Source organism: Mustela nivalis, assembly GCF_964662115.1.
Source record: "Mustela nivalis genome assembly, chromosome: 7".
In the NCBI taxonomy this organism is placed as follows: Eukaryota; Metazoa; Chordata; class Mammalia; order Carnivora; family Mustelidae; genus Mustela; species Mustela nivalis.
The window spans coordinates 134,021,262-134,042,962 of NC_139026.1; the positions used below are offsets into that span (position 1 = coordinate 134,021,262).

A 21,701-nucleotide genomic window follows, 5' to 3' on the forward strand; every position below is an offset into this window, starting at 1 on the left:
TTTCCCTGTTCGATTTATAACCCTGGTAGAGAGGCACATGTCTGTGATCATCTCGCTGGAAAGTGAAGAATTGGGGCTTGGACTCAGAACTCCTTGTGTTCACCAGTCAGGCCTGCTCCTTTGTCTCCTATCCCCTGAATTTTTAATTGTGGCCAAATACACATAACATTTAACATCTTAATCATTTTTAAGTATACAGTTCCGTGATATGAAGGACATTCGTGCTGCGTACATCAGTACTATCCATCTCCAAAACTCTTCCCATCTTGTAAGATGGAAACTTTATATCCATTCAACAAAAGCTCCCCATCCCCCTTTCTCCTCTCTCTTCCCCAAACCACCCCCAACCACATTCTACTTTGTGTTTCTATGAATTCAACCACTCTAGGCACCTGACTCTCTTGTCTTCTTGTGATTGATTGACTTGTTTCACTTTGCATAATGTCCTCAGGGTTCATCCATGTTGAAGCAAATGTCATCAGCTCCTTCCTTTCCAGGGCTGAATAATATTTCATTGTATGCATATACCACTGGGGTTGGTTCCGTGTTTTAGCTATTGTGAACAGTGCTGCTCTGGCTACAGGTCTGCAAATATCTCTTTGAGCCTTGCTTTTCATTCCTTTGGGTATACTCAGAAGGGGAATTGACAGGTCACATGGCAATTTGTTTTTTATCTTTTATCTCTGTGGTTAAATTTATTTCTTTTTCATGTTTCTATAAATGGGATTGACTTTTTTATGTTCGTTTCATATCCTGAAACTTTATTGAATTTATTTGTTCTAACAGGGTTTTGTTTGTAGAGTCTTTAGGGCTTTCTATATATAAGATTATGTAATCTGCAACACAGACAATTTGACTTCTTACTTTCCAATATGAATGTCTTTTTTTTTTTTTTTTCTCAGTCTTGCATAATTTCTCTGGCTCGGACTTCCAGTACTATGTTGAATAGAAGTGGTAAGAGTGAGCACTCTTACCTTCCTCCTAATCTTAAAAGAAAATCTTTCAGCTTTTAATCATTGAGTATAATGTTACTTATGGGATTGTCATATGTGGCCTTCATTATGTTGAGATACTTTCCCTCTAACCCCAATTTATTGACAATTTTTTATCATGAAAGGATGTTGAATTTTGTTAAATGTTTTTCTCTATCTATTGATATCATATGAGATAATCATATGATTTCTGTCCTTCATTATGATAATGTGGTACATCAAATTGATGGATGTGCAGATGTCAAACCATCCTTGCATCCCAGGGATAAATCCCACTTGGTTATTGTGTATTATACTTTTACTATATTGCTGAATTTGGTTTGCTAGTATTTGGTGAGAAATTTTGCATCTGGTGTTCTTCAGAGATATCGGCCTGTGACTTTCTTTTCTTATAGTGTCCTTACCTGGTTTTGGTATGAGGATAATGCTGGTCTCATAAAATGAGTTTAGAAATGTTTCCTACTATTCAGTTTTCTAGGAGAGTTTGGGAAAGATTGGCATTAATCCTTTTATTATTTATTTGTTTATTTGATTGTTAATTTCTGGTTATTTTATTTTATTTTTTATTAACATATAATGAATTATTTGCTTAAGGGGTACAGGTCTGTGAATCATCAGTCTTACACAATTAACATCACATACCCAATGTCCATAACCCAGGCACCCTATCTCTCCCCTTCCATCCCTCAGCAACCCTCCGTTTGTTTCCTGGGATTAAGAGACTCTTATGATTTGTCTCCCTCCCCGGTCCCATCTTATTTCATTTTTTCCCTCCCTACCCTCTACAACCCCCAGCCCTGCCTCTCAAATTCCTCATATTGGAAAGATCATATGATAAGTGTCTTTCTCTGATTGACTTATTTCCCTTAACAAAATACCCTCTAGTTCCATCCATGTCATTGCAAATGGCAAGATTTCAGTTTTTGATGGCTGCATAGTATTCCATTGTGTGTGTGTGTGTGTGTGTGTGTAAAAATTATTTTTTATTCCTTCTGTTAATTGATTTATAGTTTCATACCACTGTGGTTGTAAAAGACAATACAGGATGATGTACATGCTGGGTGATCCTGTTGATTTCAGTCTTCTTAAACTTGTTAAAATGTTTTATTGTAGTCTAACATATGATCTATTCTGGAGAACGTCTGTGTGCACTTGAGAAGAATGTGTATCAGCTTCTATTGAATGGAATGTTCTGTATGTGCCTCTGAGGTCCATTTGATTATCTTTGAATTGGGTTGTTTGTTTTTTTGTTGTTGAACTTAAGGAACACTTTATATATTTGGGATGTTAGTCCTTTATCAGATTTTGCAACAATTTGTAAATATTATCTTCCATTTTGTGGGATGCTTTTTACTCTGATGGTGACTTTTAATGCACAAGAATTTTTCATTTTTATGAAGTCCAATTTGTCTATTTTTCCTTTTGTTGATTGTTCCTTTGGTATTGTGTCCATGAAAATATCCATTGCCAAATCCAATGTCATGAAGCTTTTGCTGTATGCTTTCTGCTTTCTTCTAAGGGTTTTATAGTTTTAGCTCTTACATTCAGGTCTTGACCCATTTTGGGTTAATTTTTGTATTTGGTATTAGGTGAGGGATAGCCCATTCTTTTTATAAAAAACAAACATAATATTCTTTTCTTATTTTCTTACAATTACAATTATTTTCTTATAATAAATTCTCTCCAGAAACAGCACATATTCATTGTAGAAAAACAGGGAAGTGGGAGGACTTAGACATAATCTGTCATAATTCTTTGGTGCATATCATTCCAAATACATTATATATATTTAAATATAAAACCTACTGATTATAAATTTGTTTATTACTTAATAAAATATTATGGGCAACTTTCTCCAGTACAATTTTTAATTACTATTTAATAGCCTATTGCTTAGAATTTACATTACTTAACAAGTCTGTTGTTAGACATGTAAGCTACTTTGAATTTTTATTATTTAAACAATTGCTAATTAAAGTATCAGTGTGGCTAAATATTTTCACACATACCTATATTATTTTCCTAGCATAAATTCTTAAAAATAGGTTTCTGAGCCTTGAACTATGTCTGCACTAAGAGTTAGAATACTTGCTTGCATGTTGCCCTTCAGAAAAGAACCAGCCAATTTACAATTCTCCCAAGCAGTATAAAGGTGTGGCTGCTCACCATGTTCTTACTAATCCTAGAAACTAAAACCTTACATGACCTGTGTCAACTTGAGGAGTAGAAACATTTTTTAATTATTTATATTTTCATTTTCAATAATTTGCAAAGTTGAACATTTTATGTCATTCATAGTTGGAAAAGCAACACAAAGCCATTTTTGTCATGTATGTTGTCAATGTTTTACAAAATGTATCATTCGCTTTTATTTATGGTATTTATAGAAGTATTCCTTTTTTTGATAGTCAGAGCTATCATCAATTATCCATTTTCTACCTCCAGTGTCCTTTCAAGAAAGTCTTCTCCTTAGTACATAGTAATATTCTTCTATTTTATTATTTTAATAATTGATCTAACTGAAATTTAATTTGATCTGTGGTGTTTGAGAGATATATAATTATTTTTTATTTTTTTATCCACTTAGTTTTTGCTTAACATTGTTCCAACACCATGTGTGATCAAACGAAATGCTTTAATCACTTCCTAGCCTTCTATTTTTGTTCCACTGATTTGCTTATTTAGGCTCAATTGCCATACTTTAAATCACTATAGTGTTATAATATATTCTACATTCTAGTAGAGAAAAATCTGACCCCTGCCCTCTTTTTAATTGAATATTCTTTATTAGTTGTGCTTTAGAATTTTTATCTCAAATTCCCTTTCCCCTAAAACAGTGGGGAGCCAGTTGGAATTGTGTTATGTTTAGGGATCAACTGTATGTATTTGCAATGTTGAGTTTTCTCATCAAAGAACACGTGTCTCTCTATTTATTCAAATCGGGTTTTTTTGCATCCTTTGGTAAAGATCTGTGTTTTTCTTCTTATACATTATTTCAGGTTACTCATTTATAGTTTCAGATACTAGTGATTATTTTACCTCCCTTCCATTCTTTGTATTCTTGCAACAAATTCTACTTGGCTCCATGTTAATCTGTAATTTCCTCTGTATTATATTTTAAAACATAGTCAGGATTTATGTATCTGTATTATAAGATATATTGATTGATAAGCTTTTCTGGGCTACCTTTGACAGATCTTGCTTTGAGAATTAGCTAGTTTCTAGAAATAAATCCAGCAGCTTCCCATTGTCTTCTGTATAAGTGTTTAGAGGGCATTATCCACCAGTAATAGATGTGTTAAAATTCACTATTAAAACATCTAGGCCTGTCATTTTGGGGGGTTGTTTTTGGTAACTTTTTTCCCCACTTACTTCTTGGTTATCAATTTTTTTCAAATTTTCTATATATCCTTGAATCACTTCTTTCAATTTACATTTTAGTAGGGGAAAATTATCTATTTCCTCAAAAATTTTAAGATTAGCACAAATCTCTATATAGAAAGTTTTATAATACTAAAATATCTTTTCCATAACCTCCTCTCTTATTTCAAATGTTACATTTTTCTCTCTTTACTGAACCAATCAGATATTTGTCTATTCACTGATCTTTTCAATATCCCAGCTTCTGAATTTATTAAATTAGTCTACCTAATAAAGTTTCTAAATCATAGAAAAATTCATTCATTCTCTCTGTCTACACTGTTTGTTTTCATTTTCCTAGCTTCTTAGGTTAAATATTTAGTTATTTTTATTCTGTTATTTAACTTTAAATGCCCATCAGGCTATTCATTTTCCTCTGAGGATGATTTAGGGTGCTTCTCATGTTTTCACATGTGGTATTCCCATGTCATTAATTTTTAATGTTCTGTAATTGCAGTTCTGATTTCCTCCCTGTCTCAGAAGTTATTTAGAATAATCCAAGTATGCTTTCTTACAGGGGGAATTGAACTTTTTATCGCAATCCCCCTCTTTTCTCTACCAGTGTATTCAGGAAAGTGGAATGGCAGTTTGGGGGAAGTTGAGGCAGTGATGAGAGATGGCCAGTACACACCTTCTTGCCCGTAGACACTTTCCTTCGTCACATACTCCCCTGTGAGCTTCAATGCTGGCCCCCACTGGCAGCGATCTGCGGGGTTTGTGTGAAAACGAAAGTAGCTCCTTACCACATCACAGCTGGCCTCCTCAGTTGGACATCACTTGGATTGTTGTATAGTGAGTGAGAGTGTATATATGTGTTTAAAAAGTAATTTTTTAAAAATTGCTGGAATTAGATAAAAAAAAGTCACCCAGAATGTCCTATTCCTCTATCCTGGCTGTAATGCTGGGTGAGCCCATTGTGTGTATTGGAAAACAAATCTTAAAAGAGAAAAATGTGGTTATCTGTTATCTGTTAAAGTTATCTGTGGTTATCTGTTAAAGTTAAAATTCGTTTTTCCCAAATCAAAGTCCATATTAAAGACCAAAGAAGCTTACTGTTTCTAATTATGGTAAAAAAAAAATCTTTTGGCAGAGGGTTTGGTTTCATAATACAGGTGCTTCCGGAATGGTCTGTTTGGATTTGAGTTTGCTAGTCTGTCTGCTGGTCATGTCCTAGGGTAGGTGACCCACATGGGCAGCAGCCATGTGCAGACACACGGAGCTCTCTCCCCAGGAGATCTCTCTCATAAGTTTCCCCCCTGCTGCATAATTCCGGCAACAGTCTTCCCCGGTTAGTGCGTGAAATTTTCAAGTTACCACACAGTCTGGGCAATTTGAAAATTGGCTTGGGTCCATGAGTTCCCTTTACCATCCCTGTATCACAATCTATATATATATTTTTTAAATGCTGACTACTTAAAAAAACAAAACCAAAAAATTGGCCAACTTTGGTTACTTCTCTAGGATTTAGATACTATTCTAGAAGGAACTGTATCATCAGGGGATGATGGAGCAAAATATTTTAGTAGGAAGTGATAAGTTTTTATTTTACTAGACAGTATTAATAGCCAAAAGAATCGGGATCAAGGAAGTACTCACTTCGAGGGGCTTCCAAAAAACCCTACCTACATTACTGCAGTTCTAGAACTCAACCTTTCAGATAGGCAGACATTTTGTTTGAACCCCATAAATGCTTTGGAAGACATCTGTTGTACGGTGCTAAGAGCCTGCATTCTGATACAAGACAGCTCTAGGTTTGCAGCCTGCCCCCTGCTAGCTGCGCGACACCCAGAAGGTCACACACCACTAGAACCATTGCTAGTAATGACAACAGTGAGACCACCTCATATGTACTGAGCGGTAGCTATATGAAGACAGAGTTTTATACTCAGTGCTTTATAGTGTTTTCTATTTATGATCCCATTTAATCCTCATGGAATCCTTGTGAGGGGAGGTCCTATTGTCATCGTTTTATAGCCCAAGGAAGAACTGAATTCTTAAAGGACACACGATGAGCCTAGGTCTTGGGACAAGAACCTGGTGATTCTGTCTCCATGTTCTGAGTTTCTGCCACATCTACCCGCCTCCCTGAGCCACAGTTTCTTTGTCTGCAAGATCTGAACAACAGTAACCTTTGTAGAGGTTAGCAGGAGGGTCCGAGATTATGGAGTCACACATATCCATTCCTCTTTGCACACATCTCTGCGAACAGAGACAACCTCTACTCACTTGATAGAATTACTACAGGTTCATCAGGGCCAATGAGCAGGGTCACCAAGGACCCCGGCACCTGCTTTGTGACTATTGGGAAGCTTGCCTAGTCATATGAATTCTCTAGTCAACATTCTCCTGTTGGTAAGCTCACTTTCTCCTTCATGAATCTGTGTTTTTAACTTCTTCCTACAAGATTTTCCTGCTGGTAGCTCTAGCTGCCATGGTGGGTTTTTTACCCAGGAAATTTTGTGATGTTATCTGACCTGATAGCATTTAGATACATTTTTAAAGACTGTTGCAAAATCAGAAATCTCAATATAAGGCAGCCACATCCAAGGCAGAAGTCTGGTTCAACAGTCCCGGCTTCCATGGCAGCCTTGTCATAAACACTAACAACTACCACAGGGCAGCATTACAAAGCACCAGTCACTCTTAATTGTGTGCCGAAAGGCTAAGATGTGTGAACATTAAAGATAGGCGTTTTTTACTATTGGAGATACTTTGAGGCCAGACCTACAGAATGCAACAGCTGCCGTCCAGAGCCTTCCTGCACCAAGAGATGTTTGTCTGGAAATTCCAGGCCCTGCCAGACAGCTTCTAGTCCTCAGAGGACCCTGCTGGAGGTCACCCAGATGTTCTCTCGCCCCACAGCACCAGCAGGGAATGTACGCTGCTCCGTATCTGGAGCTCCTTCTGCTCCCTGCCCTTCGGCCATGATGGCTCAAAACCACAGGTCCTAGGAAGGAAGGAATGGTCCTTGGCTAGTCTGTCACACAATTGTTTAAATGCCTACCAGGCTAAAATTTCCATTTCCAAAGCAATCTTTTCCCAGCATGTGGATCCAGGTCAGAACGCTCTGGGGGGGTTGTTAGAAATGCAGATTCCTCTGCCTGTCTATTTGGACTGTGTGATCATTCGTTTCTCTTGTTAGCAAGGAAGCCCTGAAGAGTAAAAACTGGTCTGTTCCCCCAATAGTGTGTGGCACCTAGTATGTGCTCAATTCATATTTGTGGAAAGAATTAATTCCTGGGCCTGATAACTGACCTCCTGAATCAAAATCCCTAGGAGCGGGGGGGCCAAGGAATCTGCATTTTAAAGGCACGCCCAAGTGATTTTTATGCACACTTAAATTTTAAGAACCCTTGTTCTAAAGTAATTGAGCAAATTCTAAGATAAACAGAAAGATGAAAGAGGCCCCCATACTAACTGTCTGGCCAGTCATTAAGGTAGAGTCACCAAATTACTATCAACCCTGAGTTAAACTTCTGCCTTCTGCTCACGTAACCTCCAACAAGTACCCGCTACCTTCAGGCTCTGGGATCCTAAGTGGATAGAACAAGTATCTTGGGCAGAGTGCCCAAGGGTGTCTGGAACCTGCCCCCCCCTCCCCCGTCAAGAGCCACAACCATTGCTTTCTACCTGAACTTGATTATTTTACCAGCCCGCCCCAAAACTCTGATAGGGAAATGGAACAGATTGTCTGTTCATTACTGTTTTCCCCAGCGTGCTTGAATGACAGTTCTGATCCAGGAAAGTCAGATATTATCGGTAAGGATTTATCTTATCTTAAAAGACTCCAATCTTTCTAAATAGGTTTCCTATCTATTTGACCTTTCTAGGAAGCTTAGTGTCTTCTGTCTAGTTACAATCAACCTTTTACCAACATTTGATCTTGGCCAGTCACCTTCCTTCTCTTGGCCACTTCCTCATTGGAAAAATGAGACAATTAGACTGGAAACAGGTCTTCAGCCCCTTCTGATTATAATATACCCTGATCTGTGACTTCTTGGAGACACCTTACTGCCTATGCTTAACAAAACACCCAGGTGTGATTAGACCCCCGAATTGCGGCTCTCAACCTTGTCACCCAAAACTCTCCAAAAGAGAGTGTTTTACTCTCCTTGGGCACGTAGAAAACTAGGGAAAGTTGGGGATTTGCAACCCGTTTCTGAGAATCCTCTCTCAGCTTCTACATTTACCTAGAAAAATACAATGACCATTTTAATGTGCTGAAAGCTTTATGTAAAAGACAACTTCAATACCCAAATTTCTTCTGAAAATTATTTTATTTATTTTTTATATTTTATTATATATTTTATTTATATTTTATATTTTATTTTATTATTTGATTTTATTTATATCAGCGCTGAAGCAAGGTGTTTGAGCATAGCCTGATCTAGAGACATGGAAAATCACTGCTTCGTGGGCTGCCCCCAAGGCCGAGCTGTGAAGTGTAGGGAGAAGTGTAGGGAGTGAACTCCTTGTCCCTGCCCCGGCCCCCTGCTTTTCCCTTCCCTCTGTCCCTCCTTCAGAAGCCCCGTCTCATCAAAGTTCCCCAGAGGTGGGCTGCTCCCACCCCAGATTGTACCCTTACCACCATAGATAGGTTCACTGTCCTTGGTTCCAACCCAGCCTGATTAATGACTGGCAACTTGTCCCTTCCTGTTGCCAGATAATTGCGTTTTAACTGCCTTCCTTCGGAAGACAGCTTCACATAAATTAGTGGTTCTTAAGGCGTTCAGGCCTAATGTCTGCTTTACATGCCAGCTCCTCTGCAGTGCCTCCTTTGCAAGCCTGGAATGAAAGTTGCTGGAAATAAAACTTACTATATGATGCTCGAAGTATTTTTGTAAAATGGGTGTTAGGAAAGTAAGTCATAATAGAATAACAAATTTCAGTATGTAAAACTTAGAAGATAGAATGAAGTAGCCCAATGCTTGCTCTATACTTTGAGTCACAGGGACAGCCAGGAATGGATTATTGACCTCAAGACAAATACCAGCCCCTCCCCACACTGCTCCCTAAATGCCAATAGCCTTTCCCATCTGTTATTGTGACAACCTTCTGCCCATAATTTATTTTTCCAAACTGCCTTTTAAAAACCTAGATCGATGACCCTGATGTGAAAAGTTAAGCCAGTTTAGCAACCTCAAGAGAGCTATTTTAAAGTTTTTTCACTGTTGGGGCGCCTGGGTGGGTTGAAGCCTCTGCTTTTGGCTCATGTTATGATCTCAGGGTTCTGGGATCAAGTCCCGCATCGGGCTCTCTGCTCAGCGGGGAGCCTACTTTCCCCTCTCTCTCTGCCTGCCTCTTTGCCTACTTGTGATCTCCGTCTGTCAAATAAATAAATAAAATCTTTAAAAAAATTTTTTTTTACTGTTCCTGGCACCAGGCAACGACTCTCTCCTTTCCCTGTTTTTCCCCCCAAAGTCCTGGGAGATGGATGTCATCATACATAACAATCTCAACAATAAAACCTAACAATTATGGAGTGCTTCCCACATGCCAAGCACTTTTAAAATCATTTTGCAGTTATCAACTCACTTAAACCTCATAACTCCATAAGTAATATTATTATCACTGTGTTCCAGGGACAGTAATGAGAGGCACAGAGAAATCAAGTCACCTGACTAAGATCACACATCTAGCTACATCTCTCTTTTTGTAGAAACCAACTCCTTTGATTATTATAATAATGGAGTTTTATAATTAGCCTAGAACTATCTGTGTTTTTATTTTAGGAAAGAAACATTTCGGGGAGAAAAGAAAGGATGTTTCTTTTTCCAAAGTCCGTGTATCTAATTGTTTGAAATTTGAGCCCATGTTTTTCTGGCCAGCTTCAGGCTTTTAGTACTTAGAATGTAATTAGGTAGCTTTTTTACTTAATATTTTCATTCAATTGTTTCAAATGGATTTCTCTTCTTGGCATGTCATCTATATGTGAAATCGCAGCTACATTCATTTGAAGATTGGGAATACAAATCTCTATTCAGTACTGTCCTTTCATTGCCAAGTGTTTCATGCCAAAGCAGGCTTGTTTTTAACCGAGTTAGGGGGATGACCTGAAAAGCAGGTTGTGTGTAGCCTAGAGGGCCCCGTGGCCGTTCTAACAGCACCGTGTGCTCATTAGTCCCCTGGATGTGTCAGAAATTACATCCTGTATCTTTCAGGAAGAAACTGTGTTTCTTCCTGGAAAGAGTCAACGAGTTGTTTTAACTGATCATTTAGGGTTGACCTCCTACCCTGATGCGGCTGCTTGTGAAGACCACAAAGTAAACTATTCGAAGCAAACCTCTAATGTATTTATTTTTCCTTTCAGGGGGAAAATGATCCCATCTGATCTTGAAAGAAGGATCCTTGAAGCCAAACAAAAAGTAAGTGTTTGTAGGGAGCTTCATTCAGCCCATAACAAGCTAAGGGTACATATTTCTGATTCCATCCAGTGGAGAACACTCTTTGGTTTGGGATTGTTTTGTTTGTTTGCTTTTGGGGTTTTGGGTGGGGCTGTACTGGGGGACAGAGGGAAAGGGAGAGAGAATCCCAAACAAGGCCCACACCCAATACAGAGCCCAGTGCGGGGCTGGATCTCACAACCCTGAGATCATGACCTGAGCCAAAAATCAAGAGTCAGACACTTTATGAACTTAGTCACCCAGGTGCTGCCATTTTGGTTTTGTTTTGAAAAGAGGACCCAATTCTCAACCTCCCTGCTTTACTGAGAATATGGGATTTTTGTATCTAGTCATTATTCACTTCTCTGAGTTGCAGCCCCTGCTTTGGAAAGATCTAAGTTGCTGTTTAAATAATATACCCTGTGATAACATATACGGTGATGCTGTCGGAGTTCCTACAGCATTCGTCTTTTTATGCGCTGAGAGTTGGCATTAAACAGACATCCATTTGAAAGATCATTTTCACAAGTGGAAGAAACCACAACACCAATGCACCATGAGTTACCACGGTGTGGTTATTTGAAAGGGGCCAATTTTTCCTGCCTAGGAATATGGTTATGATTGGCTCTCCAAGCATCTTTTTCTCTGGCAAGCAATTTAGAAGTCATAGAAGCAGCAAGTTCTGGAGACCTCTGAAGGATTCCCACAAAGCTCTATAAAGTCATTTCTATCCCTGGGTGGTTTGCAAACCAGAGAGCTTGTTTGCAGAACTCCCTTAATGTAACTTTTAGTGGATAGGACCTACAGTTCCTCGTTCAGTGGCAGGCTATGTGCGTTTGATTATTATCCATTTAGGAGCAGTTATTCTTTTCTCTGCCTTTTCTTTTTCTTTTTCTTTTTTTCTTTCTTTTTTTTTTTTTTTCCTATGAAGTGGCAGCAGCAGGTTCCCCATGCTTCTGTATTCTAACTACTTCTAGGCTAATAAACCACAAGATTAAACCTTTGCTGCCACCTAAAGACGGACTCCGACATCCTGTCACATCACCGCTCTGTTCATTCTGTTTGAGGCGCTCTTCTACTAGCTTCTAGCAACTTTCATTTAGCCAGAGCCAGTCAGACTGCAGACTACTTAGATAATGGTCATGGCTTATTGTCCAGTCCACATGAACCCTTCCCTCTAAGGCATCCCAAATAAATGATCTCACGGTTTTCCAAAAAGGAATAATGGGGTCAGTCGGATTTCCTTCCCCTTATTTTTTTGCCTGCTCACTCTAGGGGACTGTTATGTACAAGTAAGATTCGAAAGTGAGCAAAAAGGAAGACTAGAAAGTGGACAAAGTTGGGGGGAGGAGTATCTACCTGGGCTATATAAATGGCTGCAGGCCACCATAAAGCTCCCTCACCTCTGGGTCCAGTGCGGCCTCTCCTGGGAACCAGTGTCTGTTCTCCTAAGGCAATGGGCAGGTCCAACAGAATGGCCTGGAGAACTCAGATCCTGGAGATCTAAAATATCCTCCCAGGCTCTAAAGGGCCAACAGTCCTCGTCATGGTTCTAAAACTGGAGATGTATGTATGACAGAGGGAGAATATCCGCTGTTTTTATCAGCTTAAAAAAATAATAATAATAATCAGGACTCCTTGGTGGCTTAGTTGTGTGTAAGTGTCTGCCTTCAGCTCAGATCATGATCTTAGGGTCCTGGGATCGAGTCCAGGGTCCGTCAGGCTCCCTGCTCAGCGGGGAGTCTGCTTCTCCCCTCTACCTCTGCCTGCTGTTCCCCTTGCTTGTGCGCTCGTGCACGCACTCTCTCTCTAACAAACAAACAAAATCTTTTTTAAAAAATAAAAAAATAAAAAAACCCTTGACACCCTGTTTGACATTGTTTGGGGGCTTTCTTGTTTGTGTAGGGATTTGTTCCTTTCCTTGTGAGCGCCACGGCTGGGACCACTGTGTACGGAGCATTTGACCCCCTCTTGGCGGTTGCTGATATTTGCAAAAAGTACAAGATCTGGATGCATGTGGATGTGAGTATCCCATAGGGGCGGTCACGAAAACGTCCTTGCACGTTTATTCATTTGGGGCTCATGGAATGAAATCTGTTTTCTCTCTCTTTCTCTGGCTCTTTTTTTTTTTTTTTTTCCTTTGGGAGCCTATTTTCAGAATGGGGATATTTAAGCTTTTGAAGAGTGCAGAGACAAAGTAGCACCCAACTCACACAAACCCCAACATTGACTGGAGGAAGTCAGAAGCTGACCTGCCTCAATGTCCCCAACATGATAATATGCTTATTTGTATGACCAGTATACCCAAGCTGAGCATTTAGCTCTTGATTCTTCAGCCCGTAACATCCTTGGAGGAATGTAACTGCGCACTTCCACACACAACCACACACATGCAGTTTCTACTTCCCTACAAGAATGATCCAAGAGGTAGAAAAGAGCTACATTTACATAGGAAGCCCCGGGGGTGGGGGGCACTCAAACTCAAGTCAGATATTTGTATATTGGGAGAGGAAAGCAGACGCCGAGAGCTTGCTTACTAGGAAGTATGGGCCTCCAGAATTCCAGTTTCTTAGCTGAGCCAGCTAAAAAGATAAATTATATTTGAAATGTTTTTGACTCCAGACCTAGTCACACTGAAGATGTGCCCACCAAAACATTTTCAAATTAAAAAAAAAAAATTGTCAAGATTTAGAAGGACAAATAGAAGCAATTTAAGCTTAGACCAGTATGACTCAAAGTGTGGTTCAAAGACCAGCTGTTATCTGCGGACGGCTTGTTACTAATCCACTATTACTCAGCAAGGCTAAACCAGGAAGATTTCCATGATCCCCCAGTGTTCCCCTGCATAGGGGTGACCAGTCTTCTTTTCCTCCCCTGATTCACAGTGTGAGTTGTTCTTCTATGATCTTCCTTTCGCAGGCAGCTTGGGGTGGGGGATTACTGATGTCCCGGAAGCACAAATGGAAACTGAGCGGCGTGGAGAGGTACACCCACTTTTCTTGTTAACGATGTAATGTGTGAAAGCTAAATGTGAAAAGCAAGTTGCATACAATTTCCAAGCACTCTTGAAGCACATGTGAGCACATGTCTGCAGTGTTGGTGTGCCTTGTCCTGTGTGGTCATAGACCGATGAATATCATGTATAAATAACAGAAAGACATCCAATGCTCTATTCAGTGGCCCAGGCAGAATGTTTCTCAAATAGAGATTCCTACCTGGAGTCCATGGTTGGCCAGAGGACTCAGGAATGACCTTCCTACAATCTCTGAACCAACAACCAAAGTTATTTAAAACCTATTGACAGGTCATAGTTTCCTAAGGAGAAGATCTATCCTAAAAGGATAACTTCCACTGCTGCAAGTAAGCCAACAGATGACTTTGCACTGTATAATTTATCAGCATTGAAAGCATGGGTTTGGGGTTTAATACGACCAGTGGAAAGCAAAACATACTTGTGAGAGCATCATTTCATGGTTTCATTCCCATGATAATTTCCTTTTTTTTAATGTAGCTTTGATGCCACAAAGCAGCTTTTTTTTTTCCCCCAAAGACTAAGCAGTAGATGGTTGAGAAAAGCTACTAAACCTAAAAGAGGTAAAGAGGTGATATTTAATTAACGTAAAACATATTCAGATCTCAAGAGAAAAGGGGAAAAAAAAAGATAGAAGGCAAAATCAGCCTTGGGCTTTGCTGACCGTGCGCAGAGGAAGCTCGGCATTCCCCAGTTCTCCCATGACATCCTGGCAGGTCAGCAGCAGAGGTGAGCTCTGACCCTCCAGGCAACTAACTGAGAAAGCCTGAGCTTGTCAGAGAGGCTGCCGAGGGCCCACCATGCCCTGCCGAGTAGCCAGATGCCGCCCAGGAAGAGTTTCCCACTGGATCTGCCACTAGACACCTTGGCATAGTTTCTGTTCCGGGATGAGGGGAGGAGCCACTGGAGCGTGGGAGCACCTGTCGGCACAGCCGCCACGGCCAGCCTGGGATGGATGTGCAGGGCGGATTCTGCGATGCTCAGGACCACTCCCATGCGGAGAACCCGATGGGGTGGGGGTCACCGAGGCAGAGTCAGGGGTACAGTGCCTCGCTCGTGGAAGACTCGAGAGACCAGCTGAGGCCCAAGTCAGCAGGGCAGCTGTCCCTGGGCCAGCCAGCTGGGGTCAGGCGCTGGCAGGGAGCACCCCTGTGCCCTGATGGCAGTTTCCCATTTAGCGATGGGAGGCTGAAGGCGGGCAGAGCCCCAGCCAGCCTGAGCTAGTCTTGGCCTCTGCCTCTGGTCCTCTGGGGCTCCTCCCTTGCCCAGTTCCTTTTTGCCATGAAGATCTCTATGAAAACAGACACTTAAAGAGAAGGTAATGCACTACCTTGATGATGGGAGGGGGAAAAAGAACAGCTTGGAAGGTGCCTGCTCAGATGATCAGAGTAAAACCGAATTCTCGTGCTTTTAAGAGCTGGCCTGTCCACAGTACTTTCTCTCCTTCGGTTTCTTTCTGACTGGCACAAAATGTAAGCATCTATTATTGTACCTTTAATGCCCCGTAGGACTCTGAGTGCTGAAAGCCCTGGCGTGTCCTCCCCAGTGATGACTTAAAAGCTCGCTAAATTACCCACCCTGAGCCTTGGAAAAATAAACACCCACACATTTTTTAACTAAAGACTATTATTTCGGAGCAAAGCTTCGAACATTCACCATGGAACACGGAGTCTCCTCCAATTGCCGCAGTTCTGAAACCGTATTGTCACTGGATCTACACAGTCGAAGAGCCAAAGATGAAGTCCCCGAAAATGAGGGGCTGCCACCTACGTGCCCGAGACCATCTGTCTTGCTGACTTATTGGCAAAAGGCACACCATCTTTGCTGAATATGGTTGTAGAGCCAGTGGAAACCCCTTGGCATAATGGGCATGAGCATTCGTTTAGGGACAGAAATTTGACTCCGTTGGGGGTGCCCAGTTTCCCAAGGAGTCACTCTAAAGGGGAAGAAAATGGTGGTCAATCTTGTCCCCAGATCAGGAGGTGCTCCCATGCCCGGACAGTTATCCTCTTAACAGAATGGCACAAGTAACCAGAGCCTACCTGGCCCGCCCTGCAAGTACCTACCAAATTCTTAGTAACGGCTTTCTTCCTTGCGAATGCTGTCAAATCTTCTAGAGACAGCATAGCCAAGAGGGTGTGTCAAGGGCCCTAGCAGTCCCAAGTATGCTTCTGTGCGCTGGCCACTCTCTCCTTTAATCCTTTCCCACAGCACGCTGTGGCTTGCCTGCAGTGTCCCCCTGTGGCCGCCCCCTCTGAAGGCTTTCTGGCCCAGCTGAAGGTTTTGGAACAACTTCAGCCTTATTACCCATCACTGTCCTCACTCCTGCGCCAAGAGCCAGGGGTTTAGAAATTCAGTTCAGGAGAGATTGAACCTCTGCCCTATGCAAGGCCCAGCAGCAGGCCCAGCGAGGGCCCAGAGACAACTGTGGTGTGAAGCCTGTTTTCAGAGGGGTCGGAATCTAGCGGGGAAGAGTGACAGCCAATGATGGCTTCAGACAAAGCAGAGGAAGTAAAGGCTCAGAGGCAGACAAGCGAGCTGATTGGCAAGCACAGAGAAAGGGATGATTCCTGCTAAACAGGGTCATTCAAGGAAGCCTTCGCATGGGGGTGGGCACTCGTGCTGCCTCGGGTGGAAGTGAAAGATGGATGCTCAAGGTGAAGATCAAGGGCACGGAGGTCTGGAAGGGTCCTTGGAGGAAGTCCAGATAAGTTTGGAGGGAGCCTGTGGGACTCACGGCTGTGACTAGGAAGCTCGTGGGGTGTCCACAAGTGTTGCGCAGGGAGTCTCAGTGGAGGGCCTGCCCACAGGGCCAAGTGGGATCCAAAAATCCCTGAGCTGAGGGTCCCTGCTGTAGGAGCCACTATTTTGCATGGACAGCATTCTATACCTCAGCTTGGAGTGGGGAATGAAATCCCTTGTCATAGCAGCCATGGGCGGGGGACGGAGAGAGTAGGGGGCAGTGAGGGGACAAATCATATGATCTCACCTGCCCTTTGGAGAGACAGCTCTGGATTCAGAGGAGATGGAGGCCAGGGACCCAGTAGAAGCCACTGAGCTCTTGAGAATGTCCAGGTGAGGGGTAGCGGTGGTGGGAGAAGCTGGGGGTACAAACCAGGCGGTAGCAGCCGGGAGGGCCATGAATGGAGGGACCCAGCAGTGTGGCTAATCCAGGCAATAGGACGAACCATCACAGGGAGCTGCTCGTCTACAGGACCACGTATAATTCAAAGAACCGGTGCTTCTGTTGACCGCCCCTGCTTCTGAAACATTCTATGTGTTTATATACTTAAGTCGCTTTCTTGTTACACGAAGAGCCTTGTATATTACAGAATGCTTTGACACTCTTTGTATATAATACTTCTTTTTGACTTATTTTCCAATACTTTAAGAAATTCCAGAGACTTCCCATCTTTTTTCTTTTTTTTAGATTTTCTTTATTTATTTGGTGCACAGAGAAAGATCACAAGTAGGCAGAGAGAGAGGGGGAAGCAGGCTCCCTGCTGAACAGAGAGCCCGACGTGGAACTCAACCCCAGGACCCTGAGACCATGACCCGAGCCAAAGGCAGAGGCTTAACCCACTGAGCCACCCAGGCACCCAAGACTTTCCATCTTGACAGACTTTATAGACTTCTATATGTTGAAAAGTATGGGGGACCTTTTTGTGCAGGTATCTTTGACCCAGCTAGCATTAGCTTGCTGTACTCTCTGAAACATCTTCCTCCAAAATTCCAAGCATGAAGTACTACAGAATAAAGCACTTTATACAGAGTTTTAAGGAAAAAAAAAAAAGCTAGAACTGAACAGGGAGATGTTGGGAGAGCCAGAAGAAGAAAAGGTTGCTAACACGCTGAGGTTTGAAAGCTGGATGTGTGGGAGGAAGACAGTGTGAGGCGCTGAGGCACAGAACACACGAGAAAGAACAGATCTGGAAGGATGAGGAGGGGCAAGTTAATGAGTTTTGTGGTGTCTGCTAAGTTTGAGGGGCAAATGAGGGCACAAGAACAGGTCTTAAGACAGCCCTCAGGGAGTCAGCTCTCTGTAACTTAGAGTAAATCAAAGAAGCCGCGTGACTGAACTTCACAGCAAAACACTTTGAAATGAACCTGGGGCTGTTTTTCATAAATTGCCAACATTTCTCAAACAAACTAAGGGCATGTCACTGAATCACTCTGTGCAGCTTTTTGCTGCGTTTATGAGGCAGCCCCTCTGCGAGAGAGGCAGGACAGCAAACTCAGTGAAGGTCGTTGTGGGGCTCGGCAGCATCTACTCTAGTCTTTGAAAGATAAGTTGGCCACTGCGTCTAACCAAACACCTCCAGTCAGAGAAATTTTCTTCCCCATCAGGTGTCATTACTGAAAAAGCTGAGTTTCGTCAGGATTAGGTATGAAGCTATGGAATATTCTAGAAGCAGTGTATATGCACTCAATGGCACAAAGTATGTAAATCATAGAATTGGAATTGATAGTAGGATCCAACCTTATTTAATGCTTACTGTGTACCAGAAGATGAGCTGGCCTATTCACTGATTCAGATGGATCCCCAGGCCAATAAGCAATCTCCGACTGGCCAGCTGATGCTCGCCATTCATCAGACAGAAGAATGGGATAGCTCCCAGCTTTTCATTTCTACCAAGGTTCTTGCACCTTGAGTGCAGGGAGCAGGTGAACCCAGGTCTGTTGTTCAGCCAGAGAACAGGCAGTGACCCACAGCTGCCTGTTGCTCTACTTTCCCTCTTCTTGTGCCTCTGTTTATACCAGAGACCTCTGTTTATACCAAGGTCACATTCATGATTCTCATCCCCAAGGATCCCTTAGGCTCTCAGAAGACATGCACAGGGGTTCATCTGGCCTGATAAATACATCAAGTGAGCAATGGGAACCCACTCATCGAAGGGACATTTGCTTTCCCTGGGAGCTGGAGGGGGAGCTGGTTGGAGCAGTTCAGGAGGAGTGAGGGAGGAGAAGATGAATGAAGTTGAAGAAGTCTGAAGAGAAAATAACACTTGATCACTGATCTTACTTAACAATAAGTAAGATTTATCCAAGTGAAGCAAAGGGAGATGAATTCCAGGAAGAGAAAATAGCATTAAGAGACCCAGGAGCTTAAAAATAGAATTTTCTGAGAATAAAAAATAACCTGGTGTGATGAAAATGGTGTCATGAAAAATGAAAATGGGCATGGGATAGAGCGAGGACACAAGACTGAACATACGGCCTATACGCACCCCTGATGCCCTTGATGGCATCATCACCATCATCATCTTTATTTTTATCATTACTACTACTACTACTACTACTACCACTACTACTACAAGAATATGACAAAGAACTATGGTTGAGACGTTCAAAAAGCATAAATCCTTGACCATCTCTATTGATGGACCTTAGAGAGAGATTGCATCTCTACTGATGGGAGAGCATCATGATTCTCAAGTGTGTTGGGAGAAAATAGTTTGGAAACTGCTATCAAAGCCATAGCTTATCCCACCTGTGGTCTAGAAGGACGTATCTAAGTCAGAGAGGAGATGGAAATGGGATGAACTAGAAGCAATTATGAAAGGACAGATATGAAAAATGTAATTCATTTGAAGAGGAAGAAGGAGAAGATGGTGAGAAGAACAAAATTAAGCAGTGAAACGAACCATCGCTCCGAGCCCCAGGCCACTATAGTAGTGACTCCAGGAACAACAGAGGCACGCGAGGATAACCCCTTCACCTGCATGGTGCCCTCCTCGTTGGCCGCCAAAGGCAGGATGCGGGAGTGGATGACCCCAGTCACTCAAAGGGACTCTCAGACCATATGGAGGCTAGCCAAATTCCTCCATGGGAGCTAAGGGAGGGAGCCCATGAAGATGCCCACACTTGCTTACTCTTTCTGTAGATGAAAAAAAGGTTGTAGATTTAAGAGTCCACATCTTTTTTGGTAAATTTAGCATGAGAAATAGTGGTAAGAACCTCAAAGCTCTGTTGTCCTGGCACAGGACCTTGTAGTCTGAGCCAGTCATAGGTGCCACACTTTTAAATCCATTTCTTTCCTTTAGGGCCAACTCTGTGACATGGAACCCCCACAAGATGATGGGCGTCCCTTTGCAGTGCTCAGCTCTCCTGGTTAGAGAAGAGGTACGTCTTTCCTGATTCATGACCCAGTCCATCAGTGGAGTTTGGTAGAGTAAATGTGTGTAGTGACAGAATCCAAACACAGGATGATTCACAGGCTAGAATAGTGAGCCATACCCGAAAAGGGGGAATTATTCATGAGGATAATTATGAAGTCCTATTCTTATTTCCATGTATAGGATGGTTCTATTTTGAGTCAACAAGACAGGCATGTTTCATACATGGCTAAATTGTACTGTGTGTGTTTGTGCATGTATCAGGCTTACTTTATTTAGCATAATGTTTGCAAGGTTCATTTATGTCATAGCACAAACCCAAATTTCATTCCTTTTGTGGCTGAACAATATTCCATTGTGTGAATATACCACAGTTTGTTTATCCATTCATCCTTCAGTGGACATTTGGGTTAATTCTGCTTTTTGGCTGTTATGAATAGAGCTACTCTGAGTGTTTGTGGACAATTATTTGTTTGACTCTGTTTGCAAATGACGGACCTGTTTTCAATGGAGGAATAGAGCTGCTGAATCATATGGTAATTCTGTATTTACCTTACCGAGGATCTGCCAAAGTGGCTGAACAATTTTATTTTCCCACCAGCATGCATGAGAGTTCCAACTTACTCTACATACTTGCCAACACTTCTAAGAAAACAGGGCTAAATTTAGCTCTTAAATTTAGGTCTTTGAACCCTTTTGAGTTAATGTTTGTGTATGGTGTGAGGTAGGAGTTTGCATGTGGATACTCCATTCTCCCACTACCATTTATTGAAGAGACAACTCTTTCTCCATTGAATGGTCTTGGCACCCTTATTGACAATTAATCAGCCATAGATATATGGGTTTAGCTACATTGTACTTGTGAAAAGGACATAGAACGTGTTAGGTTGTACTCAGCAAGGTCAACCATGAGTCAAGAGAAACTTAGCATTCATAAAATATTAATGAGTTAATAAAAGCAGAGTGTCAGGATGAGGAAGGTTGTAGTCTCCCACCGTCCTCTGGATAAACCATGCCTCGAGTGGTTGCTTAGGTGAAGGCCAGATTGTTTTGGGGATCCTATCAAGCTAGGGTTCCAACAGTGGAAAACAATTGGTGAACATGTGAGAGGGATGACTGAAATAACTAAGGATGTTTAACTTTAAAGAGAAAAAGAAACTTGAAGGGCTGGAGGATGACAGCCTTCACAGTTTAAATGACTTGCAAGGGGAAGAGATTCATTTTTTCCTTGCAGCTTTGGGGAAGTGGGTCAGTAGTACTGGGTTTGATTTGGTGGCTCAATTAGAATATGCCATGACTTTAGGTCTGCCTTCCAGTCAATCAAAGGAAAGCTCTTCTAAAAATTAAGCTTCCCCAAAGGCAATGAATGCTTTCCATTGGAATAAACTCACTGCCAGAAGAACTGATTGGATATTGGACAGCCAATTATTAGTAAGAGGATAGAAAAGATTCCTTCACTGAGAAGGAATAAAATAAGCTCTAAGGTCCCTTCCAAATCCAAGAGCTATGATGCTCTGACAGCATGTCCCTTATTGAGATACAAGAAAAATACTGCTGTACAGGACTGTATTAAGTATTCTGTGATAAGAGAGTTCAGGGTTTAAAAAAACTTGGGATATTTTAGATTAAAGAGTGAAAAGGAAGTTTTGTTACCTCAGGGCATATCAGAGCCTTTAATGTGCTGATATATATTGAAACTATCCTTGAAGAAGGGATTTAGGATGTTGAGTCTCCTTAATTTATTTGACCCTGGGACTTT

General features: G+C 41.8%; 1 protein-coding gene across 1 annotated transcript in view; it reads left to right on the top strand.

Annotated features, from left to right (window-relative positions):
* Positions 1 to 21,701, top strand: part of GAD2 (glutamate decarboxylase 2) — a 75,238-nt gene that overhangs the window by 36,152 nt on the left and 17,385 nt on the right. The window contains exons 9-12 of the mRNA XM_082740896.1: positions 10,723 to 10,777; positions 12,701 to 12,817; positions 13,715 to 13,779; positions 19,871 to 19,949. Of these exons, the coding sequence (XP_082597022.1) occupies positions 10,723 to 10,777; positions 12,701 to 12,817; positions 13,715 to 13,779; positions 19,871 to 19,949 (316 nt within the window). The remainder of the gene's footprint in view (positions 1 to 10,722; positions 10,778 to 12,700; positions 12,818 to 13,714; positions 13,780 to 19,870; positions 19,950 to 21,701) is intronic.